Source organism: Ceratotherium simum, chromosome 18 (genome assembly GCF_057802395.1).
Source record: "Ceratotherium simum simum isolate JZ-2026a chromosome 18, ASM5780239v1, whole genome shotgun sequence".
Taxonomy (NCBI): Eukaryota; Metazoa; Chordata; class Mammalia; order Perissodactyla; family Rhinocerotidae; genus Ceratotherium; species Ceratotherium simum.
Window position 1 is genome coordinate 56,700,230 of NC_141917.1, and position 17,614 is coordinate 56,717,843.

The following is a 17,614-nucleotide window of genomic DNA, read 5'->3' on the forward strand; positions in this document are numbered from 1 at the left end:
GAGGACAGACACAGGGGAATGACCGAGTCCTGTGTCCAGTCTCCAGGCTGCTCAGCTGCAGAGGAGCCGCCCTGGGTTCACAGTCTCGCCCCTCCTCTCCATGGCTGTGACATGTGGCACAAGGGGCTTCAACTGGCAGAGCCTCAGTTTCCCCAAAGCCTCAGTTTCTCACAGGGTCGTGTGAGGGGGAATTCTGCACACACTGGGGGTCAACACGATGATGATTCAATTCCCAGCGCCCACCCCCTTGCTGTGTGACCACAGGCAAGTTACTCAACCTCTCTGTGCATCAGAACAAAGGCAGTGGGCTGTGAGGAGGGAGCACGCTCAGTGCGGAAATCCTCCCGTCCTTCTTCATTCGGCACACGCACGGCAGCCACCACAGACCGAGCCCAGGTCACACCGAGGATGGAAATCTCGGTCATTCGGGGCCCCTCTGCCTGCCGACGACCCCAGGCTGAGGATGACCCTGGTGGACGCCAACTTCTCACAAAGACATGCAAGAAACCCCATATTTGAACTGTTTTATTTGCTTTCTGGGGTGTCCAGTTTGGGGTCTCCCAGAGCCCAGCCCCCAGCAAAGCGTAGCAGACCCTGCTCCGGCCTGGGGTCCCAGGCACGGGGGCTGCAGACAAGGCACTCACGGGACTTCTGGGGGCCAGCGAGGAGCCACCTGAGGCTGCAGGGGCCGGGCCACCTCTGGGGACAGAAGCCACAGCCACCTCCGGCAGGAGAGGCTTTCCCTAGAGAGATTTAGGACCAGATAGAAACCTGAGATGGTGGGGGAGACCCGGAAACACGGCAGGGACCCCGGGGCAGGCAGAAAGCCATTCTGCTTCCCAGGCCCCAGACGGGGCCTCCTGGGGATGCGGGGACACCGCAGGCCTTGGGGGCAGAGAGCAATTCCACCCCGGCTCCTCTGGGATGTGCCCCAGAGAATGTGCAGGACACAGGGGCCCTGGCCCCAGGCTCACCCCGAGAACGGCTCGGGTGAGCCAGGCCTGGACAGTGGGACCAGGGCCACCTCCGGGAGCCGACACTGGCTTCTCTGCCCGTCCTGTCCCCTCTCTCTGGGCCCAAGTGTCCTGGAGCAGCAGGCACGTCTGTGGGTCCCTGGGCAGCTGAAGGGAAGGCTCGGGTGAGCAGAGACGAGGAGAAACGATTTTTGTCGGGGGAGCAGCTCGGGGCTGGACAGGAGCCCCTCGAGGCCTGGGAGACCCCGACACTTGGCTTGTGACAACTGCCTCCGAACCAGAGGACTGAGTTTCTGGGCCGGCACGTTCAGCGTCCATCCAGGAATTAACTTTCAAGATGTCGAGTCAGCAAATGCCCCCTCTTCCCAAATAGCCATTCTGCCCGGGGTCTGAGGGGGACCCTGTCCTCCAATGTGCCTCGTCACTGCAAAAAGAGAGATGTGTTCCCTTCCGGCACAGCCCAGGCCCTTACGAGGCACCTGTGCCTGGAGAAAGGAAATTTAATCTAGGATATAAACACAAAGCCCTTTTTGGTGCCTCCAAGTCCGTGGATGCCGTGGGATTCATGACCGGGGGACGACCTGGCATGAGGTGGCCTGTCTCTGCCTGTGCCCCTGCCACCAGCGCCCTACGCTGGCTGCAGGCTCCTGAGGGCTCCCCGCAGTCTAGGGGTGGAGGCTGGGCCCTCAGAGAAGAATGGGGCTTTGTCCCACCATCCCTGATGGGGACTTCTGGGTTCAGACACTCCAAGGGGTGGAGAGGTCAAAGGTCAACAGTGTAGACAGCGGCAGCAAAAAAAGAGGCCAGTGTCGTGGGCAGATTTCCATGGGCAGCCGCCCTCCCCGCCTGGTCACGCGGGGGTCACAGGCGTGCACGTGTGCACACACACCAGCCGGCCTGGCTTCCTGGAAGAAACTTCTACGATGACAAAAAGGCATCTCGAATCTACTTTTCCAGCCATCCCCCTGAGCAGGCCCTTTCTGTTCTAGAAGTTTCCATGCCAGCAAAGAATAGAGCAGCTGAAAACTATTTTCCTGGCTGAAATGATTAAATTCTGACATCTCCCCAAAGACCTAGCACCGATTGGGAAGCCATGATTTCTGCCCCCCGCCTGGCCCTGTCTCTCCTGGTGGCTGTTCCTTGCTTGGGCCAGGTGGCACCAAGCCCCGTCCATCAACTCGAATTCCTGCTTCTTCCCACCTTTCTTTCTGTCCACTCATTTCTTTTTCAAGCCACATCCTCATGCACATACCACTGATCTGCTTTTTGGTGGGGAGGGGAGCCACGGGAGCTGGAGAAGAAGAAACACACAAGGTGCAGAGGCTCCGGCATCTTAAAGGAGATGCCATCACCAGACACCTAGATCACTGTCCCTACCCCTTATTCCCCATCCCAGCAGGGAGGGATCCCCCTCCTCTCTCCTACAAGACCCCTCCCACATCGCCTCTCATGTTCGCCCCTCCAGCCTTCCCATCACATCTCTCAGCCCATCTTTCCACCGTAACCACTCGCTGCCCCCACTTCTGGCATTGCTCTCCTCCACACCTGCCACGCCACACCCACTTCACAGACCCATCCCTTCTGCCCCATTCTGCGCCCGCTGCTCCGAGACTCTGAAAATGACAAGGGAGAAGGAATGGGACTTGGTCCCCCCTCCACACACAAGGACATTTTAGTCTGAGACCCAACAAATGCAGACAGACACGCCATGGTGTGAATGGATGAGTTCTCCCAAAAGAAAAAGATAAAAAAATTTAAAAGAGAAAAATACAAAGCTGGCAGGGAGCAAGTGAAATGTTTAATGGCTGTCTGATTAAATAAAAATGAGCTAAATGCTCTGCATTGTGGACAAAGACAGGATTCCAGCTGGACTCGATGAGGAAATCTGAAACCATTGCAGGAACACAAAAATGACACACACACACTCGACAATGGCCGGACAATAAGTTATATCTCTAAGTTGCTAACTCACATGGTGCTTTAAACAGAGAGGCGAGACGAGGACAAAAGAAAGATGAAATGTGGAATTTGAGGGTGGCGTGTCTGGGTTCCAGGGGCTGCCCGGCTGAGCTCAGACCTGGCTCACCTCCAGCCCCCTGCCCTTCATCTTGCCTAGACCCATTTTCTCCTCAGAGCCCTGCAGATCAGATCTTTGGGAAACAGAGCTACACTGGGCTTGATGTTGTTCTGAATAAGACCTCTGGGGGACCCCTGGCCTTGAGCTCCTCACATTCAAAAGAGTCACAACTTCTGCTCGCAGAAGCTGGCTGAGCGAGTGGACGCAAGGACGTCCCACACCCGGGATTTCTCTGGAGGCTGCAAGCCTGGACTGGAGACCTGGAGAGGGGCAGAGCGAGGGCTGGCCCGGAGAGGGGAGCAGAGTCCAGATCATTTCAACCTGCTGGCCACTGTCCACACCCACTGCCCAGTGCTGACCCCAAGCCACCCACCTGCACTCACTTTCCCTCCAGAAAAAGCCCAGGACTCAGAAACCGCGTTTAACTCAGAAACCCATCAACCCATGTCCCAAGCAACACAGCAGCTCAGCAGAGCCAGGACCACCCCGGCCAGCGGGACAGGAAGGGGAGGGTGGATGTTTGAGAAGACGAAAAGCTCAGCCGTTTTAGAAAGAACTGTGCGCTGGGAGGCACCGCCGCGGTCCCACACGGCCTCACACCCCAGCACGCTCCACGATGGGACCGCACGCTCTCCAGAAAACAGAGGACGGCTGCCAGAGCGCGCCTGCTCCTCGACCGCCTTCACGGTAACTGCAGCCGCCCTCTCCCTCGGACAGACGGGTGTCAAGGTCCAGCTGAACTGAGTCACCTCCTAGGGGATGTCATTCTCTGGCTAGTAAGTTCAAAGTCACCAGGGAGGGAAATAAAAATTTACCCCTGAGTCCCGGGCGCCTCTCCAAAAACCGTCTACACAAAAGCCCGCTGGCAGCCCCGCTGCCCTCCCGCCGGAACACGGCAGCACACACGGAGCCGGCAAACCCCAACCCCAGGCCCCATTTGGGGCCCCTGAAGGAGCAGCAGCAGCTGACCCCAGCTCAGGACTGCGACCGTCCAGGCCAGATGTGGGGCGGGCCTGCAGCTGCTACAAATTCTTCCACATTAAAAAACAAATCCATGTGCACGTCGCAGTGGCAGGGTCTGCTTTTCAGCTGGCGGCCGCTTCTGCAGCCCCCGGGCGCGGCGCGGCTCGGGCTCAGATGCTGAGAGCGTCAGCCACCCTCCCACCCCCCGGCGGAGCAGGCACCCTCCCCGTGGCCGGGCCCTGCCCCGCCCAGCAAGGAGACCTCCAGGTCAGCCTCACGACAAAGATGTAGGTCCAGTTTTGGGGTCAGGAGGCAGAAGGGGCCGCATCCCACTTTTGAAAAATAAAAGACACTTTTGTTGTTGGCTCAAGTCCGCTTTTGAACCAAAGGAAATATAAATTACTCTGTGCCCAAACTAGCACTATTGTTTTAAAAAAGAGAATAAGAAAGAAAAAAAACCCCAGGCCATACGCCAAGGCTGCCCTTTCCGAGGCTGTCCAAGCTGTCTGGACATAGATCAGGGCAGAGGCTGTCTGAGAGGCTGTTAAATTCGGGAAAAACCCATCCCAGGTGGAGGGAGCTCGGGCATCCCTTCACAGAGACTTAGAAAAGTGCACAGGCGGCCCCCGCTGTGGGACCCCAGCAGGAGACGCACTCGACCAGGATTCTCTGCGGAAACCAGGACCCCCAGCCTCCCCGCCATCGTGGCCGTGTCCCCAGATGCAAAGGGAAACAGAGAAACAATCTGCAGCCACCTCCATCACACCCACCAGCACTTGTGCAGAGAAAAAGGGAGAGCAGGTGTAAGTCAAGACATTTGATCCAAATCCGATCCCAGCTGATGAGCTTGTCCTTCCCAGCCAGGCCCCGAGGGCGGACGTCTCTCCCAGGGTCCCCGGTGGGACGAGGTCCTGGGAGGCCTGAGTGGCTCTCAGTGTTTGTGGCGACAGCTGATCTTGCCTTCCGACTGCTCCAGGACGTCCAGCATCTCCTCGATGATGGCCCTCAGCGCCCTGCCCAGCTGGTCTGCGTTGTACGGCTTGCCCAGGGGGGGCACGTGGACGAAGGCCGAGCGGCCGTGGCTCTGGTACAGGGAGGTGTAGTAGGTGAAGTCGCAGAGGTACCTAAGCCCAGGGCGTGGGGGCAGGGAGACCACAACGGGGTCAGAGTCAGTCCACTGATCAACAGGACCCCTCCGTCTAAATCCACCGGAAGACCCCAACCTCACCAGAAATCCGAAAGAGGGAAGATGGCCCCTCTCCCGAGGCTGGTGGAAATGAAAACCCCGATATCTCCCAGTGAGGTGTACACGTGGGGCGTCGGCAGTGCAAGGTAAGAACACAACAGGACAAACCCTAAGGCAGCGAGCTGAGGGTCTGCAGACGGACGGGAAATGCAGGGACCAGGAGGGCTCCAATTTAAGTCTCTGATTCAACAGAGGGATGGGGGGGAGGAGAGGGCAAAAGAGTTTATCACAACAGGAATGTAAGAATATATTCCAGAATTATCTGTCTATCTTAAAATTAGTTTTAAAATGAGACTGATGGTAAATTCAGTCACTCCTTCATTCTTTCACTCAACTGAATTTGCCACCTGCTGCCTTTGGGCTGGAGAAGGGTATGAAGGGTTGAGAAATGGAGGCACCTGGTACTGAGAGGGCATAGAACCGAGAGGACGTAACTTGTCTGGGAGGCTGGGGAGGCCTCCCCAAGGAGGCAACGAGTTGGAGCTAAGACCTGGAAGAGGCATTATCAGAGGGGGGTGAATGCTGGGCAGGCGCCACAGCACGTGCAAAGGCCCTGAGGCTAGAGAGAGCTTGGTGTGTTTGAGGAACAGGAGAAGGCTGGTTTGTGTGTCTGGAATGCAGTGGGTGAGGGGAGAGTGGAGGCAGATGAGGGTGGAGAGGTGGGCAGGGGCCAGACCACACAGAACCTGTGGGTGGTGGGGAGAGGTTGGGATTTGATTCTTGGTGCAGTGGGAGCTGTAGGAGGGATTAAGCAAGGAAGGGATATCATCTGACTTGAATTTATAAAAGACCTCGTAATAGGCTGAATAGTTTCTCCTCAAAATTCTAGTTCACCTGGAACCTCAGAATGTGACTTTATTTGGATAGAGGGCTTCCACAGATGTAATTAGTTAAGATGAGGTCATACTGGACTAGGGTGGGTGCTAAACCCAAAGACAGGTGTCCTTATGAGAAGGCCACGTGAATACACACACAGGGAGAAGGCCACGTGGAGATGGAGGCAGAGATGGAAGGGATGCGTCTACAAGGCAAGGAGCAGCAAGGGTGCCAGCAGCCACCAGAAGCCAGGAGAGAGGCCTGGGACAGATCCTCCCTCAGAGTCTCTGGAACTGCGAGAGAATCAACTTCTGTCGTCCCAAGCCACCCATGTGGTGATCTGTCACAGCAGCCACAGGACACTAATATAGAAACCACTGCTTAGGGAGAAGGACTGGCAGGGCTGGGGAAGAGACGGCAGGAAGGACGCCACGGAGGTGGCTGGGCAGTGTCCAGGGGAGATGCCAGGGGCCTGGGTGGGGAGAAGTGGGCAGGCCCCACACAATGAGCTCCAGAAGCGGAATCAGTGGGGCCTGGTATGTATACATGCTTAGCTCTGTGCATCACGCATGGTGAGAATTCTATCATATGAAATGCTGTGTAAAGTTTTCTACACAAAAATATTATGGATAATACTATTAAAATATCCCATGCTTTAATCAGATGGTAAATCAATGAAGTTTTAAAAAGTAAAAAAAAAAAAAAAAAAAAAAGTGAGTGCTTGGCCCAAAGAGATCCAAGTCAACACACTCAGCTTGTTGTAGACCAGCGGGGGCAGCAGAGGAGGGAAGCCTGCCCACACCCACCCCAGATGGCCCCATGGTGCCCTACCTGCCAGCATCCTGTGAGATGGTCACTGACACATCCAGGCCCAGCGTAGTGACCCTCTTACACACAGCATCCATGTCGATGATGGAGTCAATGCTTTCAGGCCCATCCTCCACACAGCACTGGGAGCCGGGGCAGAAGCGGCAGTTGTCCAGCCCCTTGTAGCCCTTGTTGTGCCCGCACTTCTCCAGCGTGACTGCCGTCGCCATCCCCGACACCCCAACATGCACCACCAGCTGTGGACAGATGGGCAGGGCTTAATGGGATCTGGCCATGAGACTGGCGGTACCCTCAGGCCAAGGGGAGGGCAGTATCCTGGCTAGGTTCTGCCTGGGGTTACATTGTTTCTGACCTCGTGCTGCTGGAATAGACCCTACAGTCACTCTTGCAGAAAGGTATGCCAAGTGAAACGTGCAAGAATGGTGTAACATGCAGAGATGTTCACTGCAGCTTTGTCATTACAATCAAATACTGGAAACAACCTAATTAGCCATTCATGGGGGCGGGGTGGTGGTGGGAGGCGTTGGCTAAATAAATTATGAACTACTATGTATGTAGCTGTTAAAATGCCCAAGGCAAGTTCTTGAAGACATACTGCCAAATGCAAAAGGCAAGGTACAACTTCCAGGAATACAGCTTAAAAATAACCCATGAGGTGGGGCCAGCCCCATGGCATAGTGGTTGGGTTTGGCACACTCCACTTCAGTGGCACAGGTTCGGATCCCAGGCGTGGTCCTACACCACTTGTCAGCCATGCTGAGGTGGTGACCCACATACAAACTAGAGGAAGATTGGCAACAGATGTTAGCTCAGGGAGACTCCTCCTTGCCAAAAAGAAATAATAATAATAATCCAAGAGGTAATAATCTGTCAATGATGACTTCCGTGTTACTCATAAATGTAAGAAAACACGTGGAAATGACTGGCATACCCAATAATAGGAAAATGGTTACATTAATTACTAAAAACTACCCAGCCACTAAAATGATGTTTAGACATCAGCATCACGGCAGAGTGAGTTGTCCCCTTTGTCTCTCCCCTCTAAGTAACAACTAAACGGACATTCATTAACCAGCAGAGGATTCCCTGCACAGCACAACAATATGTCTGAGAGATCCACGCAGCCATATGTCTGAAGGTGGGGGGACTGGATTCCCGGGAGGCAGTGGAACTAGGTGAGTGGACCCCTCCCCCACCCACCCCTCCGGTGGCAGTGATCTAGGTCTTGGGTCCTCACATGGCGGCTGGGGCGACTGTAAGAGGAGGTGGGAGCAGCCTGGCCTGAGTGCGAGCGCTTTCAGAGTGGTAGCCTGGCCTGCAGGAGCACCCACTGTGCCACGACAGCCCTGTCCATGGGTCCACTCCCCACTGAGTGGCGCAGCTCAGCCCCTGTGATGGAGCCCCCACCAAGTGCAGTGGCTCAGCTGAACTGCCCATGAGTGCAGAGCTGGCCTGTGTGCACGAAAGAAAGCGCCCCTCCCCTCCCGCCTAGCACAACAGCTCTGCTGGTCCCCTGCCGAGTGCAGTGGTCCCATACCAGAATGACCTGCCAACGGAACACAGAGGACCCTAGCACACATGCGTGTGTGACCCGCCAAGTGGCTGCAGCCAGTGCACAACCATAGGGCAGCCCAAATGGCACAACTTCCAGCAGACGCGGCAGGATCAGAAAACACAGCTCCTGCTCCCCTCCAGTGGTGGCAGGTGGAATCTGCGACCTAATGCTACCACAAATGCACCAGCAAAGGATCAATTCATCAAAGGCCATGAAGAACTACAGTAACACTTCAGAGCAGAAGGAAAATGACAAGTCTCCAGAAATCAATCCTGAAGTCACAGAAATTTACAATCTAAATGACAGAGAACTCAAAATAGCTGTCATAAAGAAACTCAATGAGTTACAAGAAAACAAAGACAGCTCAACGAGCTCAGGAATAAAATTAATAAGCAGAAGGAATTCTTCATCAAAGAGACCCCCAAAAAAACCAAACAAATTCTGGATATCAAGAACACAACTGGGGCCGGCCCCGTGGCTTAGTGGTTAAGCGCATGCGCTCTGCTACTGGCGGCCCGGGTTCAGATCCCGGGCGCGCACCGACGCACTGCTTCTCCGGCCATGCTGAGGCCGCGTCCCACATACAGCAACTAGAAGGATGTGCAACTATGACATACAACTATCTACTGGGGCTTTGGGGAAAAAAAAGGAGGAGGAGTGGCAATAGATGTTAGCTCAGAGCCGGTCTTCCTCAGCAAAACGAGGAGGATTAGCATGGATATTAGCTCAGGGCTGATCTTCCTCACAAAAAACAAACAAACAAACAAAAAACTGACAAACCCTTAGCCAGACTCACTAAGAACAAAAAGAGGAGGCTCAAATAAATAAAATTAAAAATGAGAGAGGAGAAATTACAACAGATACCACAGAAATACAAAAGATTATGAGAGGGCCGGCTCCGTGGCTTGGCGGTTAAGTGCGCGCGCTCTGGTGCTGGCGGCCCGGGTTCGGATCCCGGGCGCGCCCCGAGGCACCACTTCTCCGTCCAACGCGAGGCCGAGTCCCACGTACAGCAGCTAGAAGGATGTGAACCTATGACATGCAACTGTCTACTGGGGCTTTGGGGGGAAAAAAATGAATAAATAAAATCTTTAAAAAAAAAAAAAAAAAAAAAAAGATTATGAGAGAATACTATGGGGGACCAGCCCAGTGGCACAGTGGTTAAGTGCTCACGCTCTGCTTTGGTGACCCAGGGTTCATGGGTTTGGATCCTGGGCGCAGACTGACGCACCGCTTGTCAAGCCATGCTGTGGCAGCATGCCATATAAAGTAGAGGAAGATGGGGACAGATGTTAGCCCAGGACCAATCTTCCTCAGCAAAAAATAAATAAATAAAGAAATACAGGACTAAGAGAATACTACGAAAAACTATATGCCAACAAATTGGACAGCCTCTTAGAAGAAATGGATAAATTCTTAGACTCATGCAACCTCCCAAAACTAAATTAAGAAGAAACAGAGACAGCCAGCCTAGTGGTTAAAGTTCGGCATGTTCTGCTTCGGCAGCCTGGGTTTGGTTCCCGAGTGCGGAACCACACCACTCGTCTGTCAGTAGCCATGCTGTGGTGGCAGCTCACATAGCAGAACTAGAAGGACTTACAGCTAGAATATATACAACTACATACTGGGGCTTTGGGGAGGGAAAAAAAAAGAGAGGAAGATTGGCAATAGATGTTAGCTCAGGGCAAATCTTTCCCAGCAAAAAAAGAAAAGAAGAAATAGAGAATCTGAATAGACCAATCACAAGTAAAGAGATTGAAACAGTAATCAAAACCTCCCAAAAAACAAAAGTCCAGGATCAGATGACTTCTCTGGAGAATTCTACCAAACATTCAAAGAAGATTTAATACCTATCCTTCTCAAACTATTCCAAAAAATTGAAGAATGTGCAAGACTTGCTAACTCATTCTATGAGGCCAACATCACCCTGATACCAAAACCAGACAAGGACAACACAAAGAAGGAAAATTACAGGAGAATATTGCTGATGAACATAGATGCAAAAACCCTCAACAAAATATTGGTAAACCAAATACAGCAATACATTAAAAGGATCATACACCGTGATCAGGTGGGATTTATACCAGGGACGCAGGGATGGTTCAACATCCACGAATCAATCAATGTGATACACCACATTAACAGAATGAGGAATAAAAACCATATGATCATCTCAGTAGATGCAGAGAAAGCATTTGACAAGATCCACCATCCATTTATGATAAAAACTCCCAATAAAACGGGTATAAAAGGAAAGTACCTCAAGAGAATAAAGGCCATATATGACAAACCCACAGCTAATATCATCCTCAATGGTGAAAAACTAAAAGCCATCCCTCTGAGAACAGGAACAAGACAAGGCTGCCCACTCTCACCACTCCTGTTCAACATAGTACTGGAGCTTTTGGCCAGAGCAATTAGGCAAGAAAAGGAATAAAAGGAATCCAAATTGGAAAGGAAGACATAAAACTCTTACTCTTTTCAGACAACATGATTCTATATATAGAAAACCCTAAAGAATCCACCAGAAAACTATTAGAAACAATCAACAACTACAGCAAAGTTGCAGGGTACAAAATCAACCTACAAAAGTCAGTTGCATTTCTTTTTTTTTTTTTTTTTTTTGTGAGGGGATCAGCCCTGTGCTAACATCCGCCAATCCTCCTCTTTTTTTTGCTGAGGAAGACGGCCCTGGGCTAACATCCGTGCCCATCCTCCTCCACTTTATATGGGACGCCGCCACAGCGTGGCCTCCCAAAGCAGTGCATCGGTGCGCGCCCGGGATCCGAACCAGCGAACCCCGGGCCGCCGCAGCGGAGCACGCGCACCCAACCACTTGCGCCACCGGGCCGGCCCCCAGTTGCATTTCTACACACTAATAACGAACTAGCAGAAAGAGAAGTCAAGAATAATCCTATTTATAACTGCAACAAAAAGAATAAAATATCTAGGCGTAAACTTAACCAAGGAGGTGAAATACCTATACACTGAAAAATATAAGACATTATTGAAAGAAATCGAAGACGACATAAAGAAATGGAAATATATTCCACGCTTATGGATTGGAAGAATAAACACAGTTAAAATGTCCATATTACCTAAAGCAATCTACAGATTCAATGCAATCCCAACCAGAATCCTCCTGACTTCAAAATGTACTACAAAGCTATAGTAATCAAAACAGCATGGTACTGGCACAATAACAGACACACAGATCAATGGAACAGAACTCAAAGTCCAGAAATAAAACCACACACCTATGGACAAATAATCTTCGACAAATGAGGCAAGAACATAAAATTGAGAAAGGAAAGTTTCTTCAATAAATGGTGTTGGGAGAACTGGACAGCCACATGCAAAAGAATGAAGGTAGACCACTATCTTTCACCCTACACAAAAATTAACTTAAAATGGATTAAAGACTTGAATGTAAAACCTGAAACCATAAAACTCCTAGAAGAAAATATAGGCAATACACTCTTTGACATCAGTCTTAGAAGCATCTTTTCGAATACCATGTCTACTCAAGCAAGGGAAACAAAAGAAAAAATAAACAAATGGGACTACTTCAGACTAAAAAGCTTCTGCAAGGCAAAGGAAACCATGAACAAAATGAAAAGACAACCCAGCAACTGGGAGAAAATATTTGCAAATCATATGTCTGACAAGAGGTTAATTTCCAAAATATACAAAGAACTCATACAACTCAATCACAAAAAACCAAACAACCCGATTGAAAAATGGGCAGAGGATGTGAACAGACATTTTTCCAAAGAAGATACACAGATGGCCAACAGGCACATGAAAAGATGTTCAATATCACTAATCATCAGGGAAATGCAAATCAAAACTACAATGAGATATCACCTTACACCGGTTAGAACAGCTATAATCACCAAGACAAAAAACAACAAACGTTGGAGAGGATGTAGAGAAACGGGAACCCTCAAACACTGCTGGTGGGAATGCAAACTGCTGCAGCCACTATGGAAAACACTATGGAGATTCCTCAAAAAATTAAAAATAGAAATACCATACGATCCAGCTATCCCACTACTGGGTATTATCCAAAGAACATGAAATGAACAATTCAAAGAGACTTATGCACCCCTGTGTTCACTGCAGCATTATTCACCATAGCCAAGATGTGGAAGCAACCCAAGGGCCCATCGACTGATGAATGGATAAAGAAGATGTGGTATCTATATACAATGGAATACTCAGCCATAAAAAAAGACAAAATCGTCCTATTTACAACAACATGGATGGACCTTCAGGGTATTATGCTAAGCGAAATAAGCCAGACAGAGAAAGACAAATACAGCATGATTTTACTCATGTGTGGAAGATAAACACATGGACAAAGAGAACAGATTAGTGGTTACCAGAGGGGGAGGGGCTGGGGGGTGGGCAAAAGGGGCAAAGGGGCACATTTATATGGTGATGGATAAAAACTAGACTATTGGTGGTGAGCATGACACACTCTATACAAAAACTGATATATAATAATGTACACCTGAAATTATACAATGTTATAAACCAATACGACCTCAACGAAATTAAATAAATAAATAACTTAGGGAGAATGTTTTTTTTTTTTTTGTGAGGAAGATCAGCCCTGAGCTGACATCCATGCCAATCCTCCCCTTTTTGCTGAGGAAGACCGGCTCTGAGCTGACATCTATTGCCAATCCTCCTCCTTTTTTCCCCCAAAGCCCCAGTAGATAGTTGTATGTCATAGTTGCACATCCCTCTAGTTGCTGTATGTGGGACGCGGCCTCAGCGTGGCTGGGGAAGCAGTGCGTCTGTGTGCACCCGGGATCCGAACCCGGGCCGCCAGTAGCGGAGTGCGCGCACTCAACCACTAAGCCACGGGGCCGGCCGAGGGAGAATTTCTAATGACCTAAGTGATGACATATTTATAAAAGGCAGAATGCCAAATTGAATACAGTTTAAGTTCAACCCCTACTGAGCTGTGTGTGCTTACACACGGGAGGAGCAATGTGAGCAAACACGTGAGCATTGCAAGTACAGGCTGACGAGCATGCTGGCCCACACGGTACCTGGGCCCCACGTGCCTACTGAGCACTCGACACGTGGCTGGTACAAATCGAGATGTGTAGGGAGTGTAAAACACACACTGGATTTCGGAGCCTGGGCACAAAAAAGGAATGTAAAATGTCTCATTAATAATTTTTTAATATTGATTACATGTCGAAATGATAATATTTTAGATATATGGAGTTATATTTAAGATATGATTAAAATTAATTTCGGCTATTTCTTTTTATGCTTTTTAAATGTGGCCGCTAGAAAGTTTCCACTGTCCCATGGAGCTGGCACGCTCCTCAAGAGCCTGACTCTCCGGGAGCAGCGGCGGGCTGCTTTCTTCTCTGTGGGACGCCTGGCCTCTGGCACTGTGTTATCTGGTGCTCCACAAACTGAATACTGGTAACGCAAAAGTAAAACAGCAACTCCAGTACAGACGGTTGAATGGTGACCCCACCAACACAAAAAAAGATATATGTCCCTGTCCTAATGCCTGGAAACCGTGACTGAGACCTTACTGGGAAAAGGGTCTTCGCAGACGTCATTAAGGATCTCGAGGTCATCCTAGATTCTCTGGGTGGGCCTGAAATCCAGTGACAAATGTCCCTAAAAGAGACACACAGAGGAGAGATAGAGAGAGGAGGAGAAGGCCATGTGGAGACAGAGGCAGAGACTGGGGTGACGTGATGCGGCCACAAGCCGAGGAACACTGGGGCCCCCAGAGCTGGAAGAGACAAGGCAGAATCCCCCGCTAGAGCTGTCAGAGGGACACGGCCCTGTGACACCTGGATCTTGGACTTCTGGCCTCCAGACTGTAAGAGAATAAATTCCTGTTGTGTTAAGACATCCAGTTTGTGGTCATTTGGATGGCAGCCCCAGGACCTCATTCACGCAGTGCGCTACTTAAACAGCATGCGTGCACGGGCACGTCCACGCACACGTATGAGGCAGATGTGTGTGCATGAAGAATGTGTGAGTGATAACATAACATTATTCGTGGTACCAGTTAACTGTTACTAAGAGCTTACTACTACAGACCAGGAGTTCTCAACCAGGGCCACCTCGCTCCAGGGGATGTTGACGATGTCTGAAGACATTCTGGGAGGTCAACACCAGAGAAACAGTGCTCCTGGCATCTGGTGGGTGGAGGCCAGGGATGCTGCTTAACATCCTACAGTGCCCAGGGCAGTCCCCCCACAGAGGATGATCCGGCCCCAGTTGAGAAGGATGCTTGGCTGGGAATCTCTGGGGTAGGCTGAGAACTGTCCATCACCCTACTGGCCTCATCTCGCTCGTCCTCACCGTGGACTCAGGATGTGGGCTTCTGATACTCTGGTTTGTAATAAGAAACATGTGTTCTTAGTCCGCTGTTCCCGGCACAGAACTCCTAAAACCCTTGGAACTTCCTAAGTGATGAGAGCGATAAAAGTATCTTGTTAGGTTAGTGAGGTGACTTTTGGAAAGCCCCTATGGATGGGGGCTGGTTGCCAGGGGAACCAGCCATGTGGTCAGAGGGTTGGAACTTTCAGTCCCGCCCCCTGGCCTCCGAGGAGGGGAGGGGCTGGAGGTTGAGCTCAATAGCCAACCGCCGATGATTTAATCCACCACGTCCGAGTCAGGAAGCCTCCACAAAAACCCAAACAACGGGGTCTGGAGAGCTTCCAAGACGGTGAGCACGCGGAGGTGCTGGGAGGGTGGGCACCCGGAGAGGGCACGTAAGGTCCTCGCCCCTCCCCACCCCTCGCCCTCTGCACCTCCTCCATCTGGCTGTTCCTGAGCTGTAGCCTCTCATCATAACCCCGAAAGCTGGTCAGCGAACGGGCTTCCCGAGTTCTGAGAGCCGCTCTAGCAGATTAATTGAACCCAAGGAGGGGCCAGGGGAGCCTCTCATTCACAGCAGGTCGGTAAGAGGCACAGGTGATGGCCTGGACTTGGGGTTGTCGTCTGAGGCGGGGGGCACTCTGTGGGACTGAGCCCTCACCCTGTGGGATCTGACTCGATCTCAGGGTAGATAGTGTCAGAACGGAGCTGAATTGCAGGACACGCAGCTGGTGTCGGAGAATTGCTGGTGTGGGGATACCAACCCCCCCTACACACACACATACACACCCAATTGGGTGGCACACTCTTAGTACAATTAGTATTCCCACCTGTCACAGGAGGAAACTGAGGCACGGGGAGCCCAGGGAGTTTGCCTGAGACCTCACAGCTCGTCAGCAGCAGCCTGACTCCAAAATCCTTTTTCTTTATCCCTTTCCATATGGTGTGAAATTTTTTTAAAAGATGTTCATGCATTAGGGTTCGTTGTTTTTTTTAAAAAAAAAACTAGAATCAGGCAGGACTGCATAGCTGCAGCAGAAGAAAAAGTCCACTGGCACAACCTTCAGCAACACCTCGCTAAGCCTCCAGGTCCTCATCTGTGAAAAGGGGCAAATTCCACTTGAGATGCGACAGGAGAGTTCGTTAGAAAGGAAGATTCCTCTGGCCAGCCCTGGAGAATCCAAAACAGAGGCTGGGGCGGGCAGCTGGGTGGGGCCCCCGCAGGGGACCAGGACCTCACCAGCAGAGCCGCCAGCGCAGGTAAGTTCCCCGGTGGCTCTCGCTCCTGACCCCTGAGCCACGGTCTTGGCCGGACCTCACGTACCTGTGGTGGGAGGGTGCGGTTCCTGCCTGCCCGGCCTCCGTTCCACCGACTCTGGGAACAGCCGAAGCTCCCTCCCACACCTGTTTCCCTTGGTGGAAACGTCCACTCCCTGTTCTCATTCCACGAGGTCTGGAGAGAGGTGACACCACCCCATGGCCACGAGAGTGGGCATGTGACACAGGCCTCACAAATCAGAGCATTTCTTCTTCCCCACCAGCCACAGTGATCGGGTCAGGGACTGGCACGTGATCCAAGCTGGCCAGTGAGAATCAGCCCTGATTCTCCAATCAGCCAAATAGTTGGGGAACTATTTGGAGGAAAGATGTTCTCTTTCTGTTGAGGGGCTGAATTGGGAGGATATCAGCCAGCAGCCACCTACCTTTGCCAAAGCAAGAGCAAAACGCAAAGCAAAGCTGAGTAGCCATGAGAGGATGCTGACGACTGGGTGAGTGCCTGGATCAAGCTATGCCTGAAGCACACAAACATTTGTGCTCAAGCTGGGTTGAGGTGTGTTTTGACTGTCACTTATAACCAAACATGTTGTAACTGATACAGAACTCCAGTGGAACAGAGCCAGGCTCTGTGAAGTTCCAGACATTTGCCTTCCTCCCTTACCTCTAAGGGTAACCAGGAAAGTGTGTCCCTTTGGGGGATAAGGCCATGGCATTAGCCATGTGACTGGAGCAGGAACAAAGCCAGACAAATCATCCACGTGTGGGCCGCCCACCTGCAGGTCCTGATGAGGAAGCACCTACTTCCGCCCCACTCACCTGTGGGCTGTGCTTCTCCCACAGGGCGGGGATGAGCCTCTGGACAGTCTTGTACTCAACTGGAATCTCATACACATGCAGGTCCACGCTGTCGCCAAGCCCCAGCTTCTCCAGCTCCTGGAAGCGAGAGGAGAGGGAGTGTCATGGCAGTAGGTGAGGGCTGCGGGGATAATGTGCTCCCCGGGGATAAACTGACTCATCCTCAGAGAGCAGGGAAGCTCTCGACTCCCCGAGCAGAGCCAGAAGGCATGTGTGCTGGCCTACCCCAGAGCTCCTCTGCGTCCCTTCCCCTCCCACTTGTCTCGAACTCTCTCTGCATTTCCATGGGCCATGGTGTGACGCTGTGGCCTCTGGAGCAAGGCTCCCGGGTTTGAGCCCTGCCCATCTGACCTTGGGCAAGTTACTTAACCTCTCTGAGCCTCAGTTTTCTCATCTGTAAAATGGGGATGAGAAAGTACTCACCTCACAAGGTAGTTAGAAGAATTAAATGAAAGAATTCACACTAAGCACTCCAAGCAATGCTCGGCACATTCTAAGTGCTCAAATCATGTTGGCTACGCCACTACTACTGCTGCTGTTGTTGGTTATTACCTTTTCCCCCTTGTCATACCTGAGAAGAACTGTTTATAGACTTGGTACATGGTACATGGCAGGGTCTCAGTATCCATTTACAGAGGGGCCCAGCTCCTTGA

The 17,614-nt window shown here is 51.4% G+C and overlaps 1 protein-coding gene across 7 annotated transcripts in view; it reads right to left on the reverse strand.

Annotated features, from left to right (window-relative positions):
* Positions 1-4,774: 4,774 nt before the first annotated feature.
* Positions 4,775-17,614, reverse strand: part of PGPEP1 (pyroglutamyl-peptidase I) — a 30,239-nt gene continuing 17,399 nt past the window's right edge. For 5 of the 7 annotated variants that reach the window (XM_087443508.1, XM_087443502.1, XM_087443503.1 and 2 more), the window contains 3 exons: positions 16,923-17,039; positions 6,908-7,140; positions 4,775-5,138 (listed from right to left, as the gene is read on the reverse strand). In XM_087443508.1, the coding sequence (XP_087299634.1) occupies positions 4,946-5,138; positions 6,908-7,113 (399 nt within the window). In that variant the 5' untranslated portion in view covers positions 7,114-7,140; positions 16,923-17,039 and the 3' untranslated portion in view covers positions 4,775-4,945. Of the gene's footprint in view, positions 5,139-6,907; positions 7,141-14,810; positions 14,915-15,658; positions 15,926-16,922; positions 17,040-17,614 lie in introns of those variants that run through there. The other 2 variants (XM_087443505.1, XM_087443504.1) reach the window with 2 other exon arrangements.